This window comes from Sinocyclocheilus rhinocerous, unplaced genomic scaffold, assembly GCF_001515625.1.
Source record: "Sinocyclocheilus rhinocerous isolate Xijiao unplaced genomic scaffold, SAMN03320098_v1.1 scaffold1377, whole genome shotgun sequence".
NCBI classification, from domain to species: Eukaryota; Metazoa; Chordata; class Actinopteri; order Cypriniformes; family Cyprinidae; genus Sinocyclocheilus; species Sinocyclocheilus rhinocerous.
Window position 1 is genome coordinate 29,313 of NW_015647009.1, and position 8,084 is coordinate 37,396.

The 8,084-nt window shown below is 34.2% G+C and overlaps 1 protein-coding gene across 1 annotated transcript in view; it reads left to right on the plus strand.

The window, feature by feature from the left end:
- Positions 1-3,125, plus strand: part of LOC107708193 (serine/threonine-protein kinase 32C-like) — a 27,397-nt gene extending 24,272 nt beyond the window's left edge. The window contains exon 9 of the mRNA XM_016512366.1: positions 2,662-3,125. Within this exon, the coding sequence (XP_016367852.1) occupies positions 2,662-2,839 (178 nt within the window). The 3' untranslated portion in view covers positions 2,840-3,125. The remainder of the gene's footprint in view (positions 1-2,661) is intronic.
- Positions 3,126-8,084: the final 4,959 nt, after the last annotated feature.

Consider the following 8,084-nt stretch of genomic DNA (forward strand, 5'->3'; position numbering starts at 1 on the left):
TTTTTACTTTGAAGTTTTCCAATTTGACTCTTCTGCTTCCTAGACATTTACATTTAGAGCACATATTGATGTATTATATTTAATGCTGTCAAACGATTAATCGTGATTAATCGTATTCCACAATAAAGTTTTTGTTTACATAATATATGTGTGTGTGCTTATTTCAACCAAATTTTGACAATTTATTCTCCAAAAACTTATTTGAAATCTTAAAAATAGATACTTTACTTACATTTAATGTGCTTTCTATGGACACAAAAAAATCACTTTTGTCAATTTCTTTTGATGCGGACATCTTAATGTCTTTGACCCAAATACATATAAATAAATATTTTCAAAATATATACTGTATGTGTGTGTATTTATATATACATAATAAATATACACAGCACACACACATATATTATGTAAACAAAAACTTTTATTTTGGATGCGATTAATCGCGATTAATCGTTTGACGGCACTAATATTTATTTCCTTTCATTTTGTTCCTTCCTTTTTTTTTTTTTTTTTACTTGCTCTTAAAAAGGTCTTTAAAAACTCTAAAATTAACCATCATAAAACCTGCAGAAACCCTGAGTCTGTGTAATGTCTCCATTAGATATCTAAGTAAACGTGTGTGTTATAAGAGTTCAGCGCATGTTTTAGTAGCTCGTTAGTTGTCTCTGTTCACGTGTCTGATAGAGACGGTGTGTGAGACAGTTCTGTTCTCTGTTCTCCTGAGGCCTGATATCCAGATCATCACCTCATTTATTATTGACCAGCGTCTGCATTACTGCACGAGCCTCTGTCTCTCTCTATCTGCTGTAATTTACGTTTCTGTTGCTATTTTTATAACTGCCTCGTTATTCGTGAATCTGTCGCCTGATGATCTGCAGGGCTGTTTAGTCAAGGATCACTAGTACTAGTGATCAGTCTTCTAAAGGCACGTTTACACTGCAGACGCAAACCTCTGCTGACAGCAACACTAACACCTCTGCTTTGGGGTGTGTCTTTCATTAATGCTGGTATGATGAAGCATATCTGATATATTGCATTTACGAGTTAAATGCACATGAATGTCTCTACAAAGTCCTAATTATGAGTGGGAGACTCAGGATTTTCCTTAAGCCCAGATTTTGTGAGTTGGGGGCATCCGTGAGAAAACATGCCAAATGCAAAGTCTGTGTTAATTTGCTTTTTTTATTATTTAATTTTTTTACACAGTACAAAAAAAGTTGCAAATACAAAATACGACAGTATTGTATAATTATGATAGAATGCATAATGATTCAATTTACAGCACCTTCCTGAATTAAATAAAATCAAAAAAGAAAAACACACACCCAATGCACACTCTTTATTCATCAATTTGTAGATTAAAAAAATTAAACATTTTATGCAGAAAAGGTGCATCACCATCTTTGTCGCCATGCGTACAAAATATGTTTATTTCAATGCAAACTCAGTATATTCATCATATATACGTGATTACAGTTGAAAGTAAAATGCAAGCTTCTGAATGACCAAAGATAGTCTCATTTTAATATACTTTCCTTAATCCAGCCAGTTTTGTCATAATGGAACTGTCCAAAAACTAGAATTAAATGTAGTAATATGTTAACATTATTATTATTATTAATGCACTAAATCCAGCAGAAACAGATTTTTTTGTTTTGTGTTTTGTAACAAAAAACAAACAAAAACAAATCAGAACTGCAAGATGTAAACTCAGAATTTCTGAGATCGGCATATTTTTAAGCACTCATTGACGTTTGCATAAAGTCAAGCATTTTTTGGATGCTCACGTTGCTTTTAGTGCATGCAAGTCTTCCTGCAAAGTTCATGTTTACGAGTAGGGAAGGCGTACTTACTGTACGACGTCATGTGCGTTCAAATCACTTTTTTGGAGCAAGATGACAAAATACCCCAAAAATAATAATTTTTTAATTCTACAAAATGATTTAGAAAGACTGTGCATTGTGTGTGTTTTTGCATTGTTTTATTGTGCAGTACTGTGTATTTTGAACATGCAACTTAGTTTTAGTGTAAATGTAAAAAAAAAACATTAATTTTAACAAGTTTACCATCGATACTTTGCATCTGGCATTTTTTATGTGTGCTCAACTCATAAACACAATCTTCCTGCCATGACTCGAATGCTTAATTTCTCTGACCATCAATCCTTCAGTCCAAGCTCAACTTCCATAAGAATGCATTGAAATGCAAATGTCGTAAGGGTCAATTTTTCAAAATTGAGATGTATGCATCATATGAAAGCTGAATAAATAAGCTTTCCATTGATGTATGGTTTGTTAGGATAGGACAATATTTGAAAATCTGGAATCTGAGGGTGCAAAAAAATCTAAATATTGAGAAAATCATCTTTAAAGTTGTTCAAATGAAGTTCTTAGCAATGCATATTACTAATCAAACATTAAGTTTTGATATATTTACGGTAGGAAACTTACAAAATATCTTCATGGAACATGATCTTTACTTAATATCCTAATGATTTTTGGCATAAAAGAAAAATGGATAATTTTTGACCCATACAAAACAAATATACCTGTGCTACTGACTGGTTTTGTGCTCCAGGGTCCCAGTGTCAGTGGATTGGTCCAGTGTGAGTGTGTGTTTTATATGCGTGTGTTCCTGAAGCTCTTGCTCTTGTTGGTTCAGATTGAAGCGCCGGCAGGAGGAGGGCTGTATGGCAGCAGACGGAGACGCCGATCCAGACGGAGACGAGGCCGAGGGAGGAACGGAGGACGAGGAGACCGAGGCCGAACCCGAGGCTGAACCCGAGGCCTCCAAACTGAGCATGTGCGGCTCGGTCTGCTCGTCTCCGGGAAGCTGCTAGCGCCCCCTGCTGTCTCGGAGCTGCTCACCTCGCCTTTAACAGCCCTCGAGATCCCAGCCCTGGCTTCTTTCGTCTCCGCCGCTCCTAGAGTAAATCTGAACTTCTATGCAACGTAACTCTTCAGCATGATGTAAAATAGAGATTTTAGAGGCAATTCTACAATGTAAGACTGTTTGCTTGAGTATGACGACACCACATGAAACACACCAGACGACGGAGGAGATCTTCATCTTGAATACAAACCGATTGCGTTTGTATGTTTACATATGTGACCACAAAACCAGTCATAAGGGAAATTGAGATGTATGCATCATCTGAAAGCTGAATAAATAAGCTTTCCATTGATGTATGGTTTGTTAGGATAGAACAATATTTGAAAATCTGGAATCTGAGGGAGCAAAAAAATCTAAATATTGAGAAAATCATCTTTAAAGTTGTTCAAATGAAGTTCTTAGCAATGCATATTAATAATCAAAAATTAAGTTTTAATATATTTAAAGTAGGAGATTTACAAAATATCTTCAAGGAACATGATCTTTACTTAATATCCCAATGATTTTTGGCCTAAAAGAAAAATCTATCATTTTGACCCATACAATGTATTGTTGGCTATTGCTACAAATATACCCCAGCGACTTAACACTGTAAATATCCAGTAGTCTTTAGTTTCTACATGAACCGTGATTTAATACTTACAGTTTAGGAAAACGAGTCCGACTGATTATTTGTCAGCATATACACTACTGGTCAGATTTTGTTATATTTTTGAAAGAAGTCTCTTCTGCTCACCGAGGCTGCATTTATTTGATCAAAAATACAGTAAAAATGTGAAATATTATTACAGTTTAAAATGTCTGTTTTCTGTGTGAATATCTGTTAAACTGTAATGTATTTCTGTGATGTGCAGCTGTATTTTCAGCATCATTACTGCAGTCTTCAGTGTCACATGATCTTCAGAAATCATTCTAATATGCTGATTTGCTGCTCAACAAACATTGTTATTCTTATTATTATCAATATTTAAAAAAAATTTGAGCAGCAAATCAGTATATTAGAATGATTTCTGAAGATCATGTGACACTGAAGACTGGAGTAATGATGCTGAAAATACAGCTGCGCATCACAGAAATAAATTACAGTTTAACAGATACTCACATAGAAAACAGCTGTTTTAAACTGTAATAATATTTCAGAATTTTACTGTATTTTTTATCAAATAAATTCAGCCTCGGTGAGCAGAAGAACTTCTTTCAAAGGTATTTTTGACTGGTAGTGTAAATGAGCCACAATCTCACATTATGGCTTGTTTAAGGACAGACGTGTTCGGCTCACATCATCACTATTAGCGATGATGATGATGATGATGATGATGATGATATCTCGAGTATATTTCTCTCTGTATGTCGCTGCTTTAACTCTTTCTGCCCTGCGCTCACATGTTGCCAAACTCCTTTCTGACTGTTAGACTCTTAAACTCAGTGAAGGTTTGATGAGACGCCGATCCTTCATCTCTGCTGCTTATGAATCTCTATAGGACGCCAGATTAAGATTGATTTATAGGTGTGTGTGTGTGTGTGTGTGTGTGTGTGTTTAGCGTAGCATTAATTCAGTAAATGACGTCGGCACATGTGTAGCGAATCATTACCGTAAACTCACCGCTTCATCATGTAAACATGTACATAGTGAAAAGCCCAGTATTTTCCACAGTTTTATGTGGATGTGCTGACATTAGTGAGTTTAAATATAGACGATTCATGAAACACTGTAACATTTGTAAAGAAGCATTTATTGTAATAAGTGAACTCCTGGAATGTTTAATCTGAAGTCAGTTTGCTGTGTGAACGCTGAATCTGGTTTCACATCACATGATGTGTGAAGACTCCAGCGAAGACCAGACGTCTGACTTTAACCTTGTTTTTCATTGTAATGTGGATGGCATGATACTGTACGTATACATAGATTCTCTTGAATATTTTGGCAACCCATAGATTTTGACGATCATTAAAGTATAAATAAAGTATCAATATGCTCTTGTGCGTCTTTATTTCTGAACAAATCAAATATATTTTGGTTGATAGATTTTTATAAATATATTTTCAAAAATGTTATGTTAAATATATATATATACTGTATATGGCTAGATGGGAAGTGTGTTTGTGTTAATGCGCAGATTGTTGAAGAGTTAAACTGAAGTTGTGTGTGTGTTTGTCTCTGTATCATGTGAGGTTGAAAATGTCAGCGAAGCAGCAAGATGTTTGTGTTTCCAGTTTCTATATAAACATGTTCTCCTTCCATCTGCTCAGATTCACACCATCTGCTGACGAACGCCACAAACATACAGAAGAAAGACACATTTCACTACAAATCCTCCAGAAAGTCACTAAAGTCATTCCAGCTTTAGATTCTGAATCGGTTTGTTCTTTAACATGACATCAGCGCAAACTTCACAGAAAAGATAGTATGAGAGCAAAAATGTTTTGGTTTTTTTCATTCTTTTGTCATTGTTTGATTTTTCTCCTAGTCAAAATTCTCTCTTTGCTGTTGTTGTCGTCTTTCTAAAAAGTACTTCTTGAGCACAAATCAGTAACACTCGTCATTTGGAGAAATCAAAGAAATGGGCAAGAGAAAAACATTTTAAAAAATTTAATTCGGGCACTTTTTGTAAAAGTTCTACGGTGCAGCATATTTGTAACATTTTTTCAATTTCTTTTGTGAGTTTAGAATAGGCAGTTTTCACTTTTTCACTAGTAGTTTCCAATAATGCAGAAGCCCTGAATGACAACATGAGAAAAATATGTCTTAGATCCTCATAATAGTGTCTTAAAACCTGTTTAAATCCTAAGGTTTTTTTTCTTTACACAAAGCAACAGGTTTCCTGGATTCAGTAAAAGAAAGTGTTCACTGTATCTACTGTAAACATGTTATTTTTGTATATTCACATGCATGCAGTGATTGATCATCTCCTCAAATCATTTATAATACAGTTCCAAACAAACACCAGAAGAGAATACTGACACGCAGTAAAGTAGTATGAATGAGTGATGTAATTTTAATAAGAAAAGCTTTTAAAAAAAACCTGTTTTGACTTATTATAGGACCAGAACTTTATGAACTGCTCCGTCCCATTATTGTTGTGTGCGATCTCATGAAGAAACGCCAGGATCATATTTCACCCTGAAATCAAAAGAGAAAAAAATATAAAATTATTTATTTCATAAAGAAAATGAAAATAAAACACCTCAAGAACATTCAGCTCTGAGTGCACTTCCATCATGTACTTAAAGTGCTCTATTCTCGCGCACTAATTTTGTACTTAATATACTAAAATGATTCTTTAGTACTTATAAAGATAAACTAAGTGTACTCAACTGTGCTATTTTGGGACACTGTGAATATGAACTAAAATGCGCTTTTAACATACTATCTCTGTATTTAAAATGTATTTAGTCAGCACTTGTAGTACACGTGAACCATCTTTCATACACTAGTACACTCAAGTGTACTACAAGTGCTGACTAAATACAGTAGTATACAATAGTTAAACTAGGTTTAACTAACTAATTTTAGTAATTAATTTTAATTTCTAGACAATCCTATTTTTCTGAAAAAAAAAGGTTAGAAAACATTGTCATTACAGCTTTTGAACCAGACGAAACATATTAACACAATGTTTCTGTGGACAGTGAGGGGTTTGGAGGCAGTTGCATTCACTGATTAGTTGTTATGGAAATCATGCAAAAATCATAATGTTATGGTTTGACAGTCTGTGAGATTCACACACACCGGCGGCTCGTCCAGTATGCCGATGAGTGGTTTGTCCAGCAGGGGGCTCCACTCAGGGGCCTCATCAGCGTTCAGCAGAAGAGCCAGCTCAGCTTCCAGCTTCTGAAGAGTGTCCTCCACCCGCTGACCAAACACACACACACACAGTAAAAAAACTACAAGATACAAATTTAAAGTTTAGATGGAAAAAAGTTACAAATTTTGAAGATTTAAACTTCCTTTAAAAAAGATTTAAAGGAAAAAAAATCACAAATTTGCAAGATGTAAACTCAGAATTTAGAGGAAAAAAGTGAAAAACTAAAAGATGTAAACAGAATTGAGGGGGAAAAGTGGAAAAATTACAAAGTGTAAACTCAGAATGTAGTGGGGGAAAAGTCACACATTTCCTAAATTTAATTAGAGGACAAAACAAGTCACAAATTTGCAAGAAGTGAACTCAGAATTTAGAGGGCAGAAAAGTAAAAAACTACAGAATTAGAGGGAAAACAAGTTTTAAAAAAATCCAAGATATAAATATAAAAATTAGAAGGATAAAGTTCATAAATTTGCAAGATGTAAACTCTTTTGAGTGGAAAAAAAGTCAAAAACTACAAGATGCAAACTTAGAATTTAGAGGGCAAAAAGTCACAAATATCCGATATAAATGTAGAATTTATAGGGAAAAGTAAACAATTTCTAAGATATAAACTCAGAATTTAGGGGGGAAAAGTGAAAAACTACAAGTTGTAAACTCAGAAGTTAACGGACAAAAAAAGTCATAAAACTGCAAGATATAAACTAAGAATTTAGAGGACATAAAATAAAAAAACTACAAGATGTAGATACATAATTTAGAGGGAAAAAGTCACAAATTTGCAAGAGTTTAACTCAGAATTTTGAGGGGAAAAAGTCAAAAACTACAAGATGCTAACTTATAATTTAGAGGGCAAAAAGTCACAAATTTCCGATATAAATGTAGAATGTAAACAAAATTGAGGGGAAAAAGTGGGAAAATTACAAAGTGTAAGTTTAGAATTTAGTGGGAAAAAAGTCACACATTTCCAAAGTTTAACTTAGTAATTAGAGGACAAAAAAGTCATGAATTTGAAAGACGTGAACTCAGAATTTGGAAGGGAAAAAAGTCAAAAACTACAAAATACAAACTTGAAATTTAGGTGGGAAATCACGCACACACACACTCACTCACTCACTCACTCACTCACTCACTCACTGACTCACACACACACACACACTCACTCACTCACTCACTCACACACACACACACACACACACACACCATAACCAGTGTTGGGAAAGTTACTTTTAAAAGTAACGCATTACAATGTTGCGTTACTCTCTAAAAAAGTAACTAATTACGTTACTTCGTTACTTTTTATGGAAAGTAATGCGTTATGTTACTTTTGAGTTACTTTTTAAATCTGGGCGGGGCTTGCTTGTTTGTTTTTAATATAAAAAGTTCTTC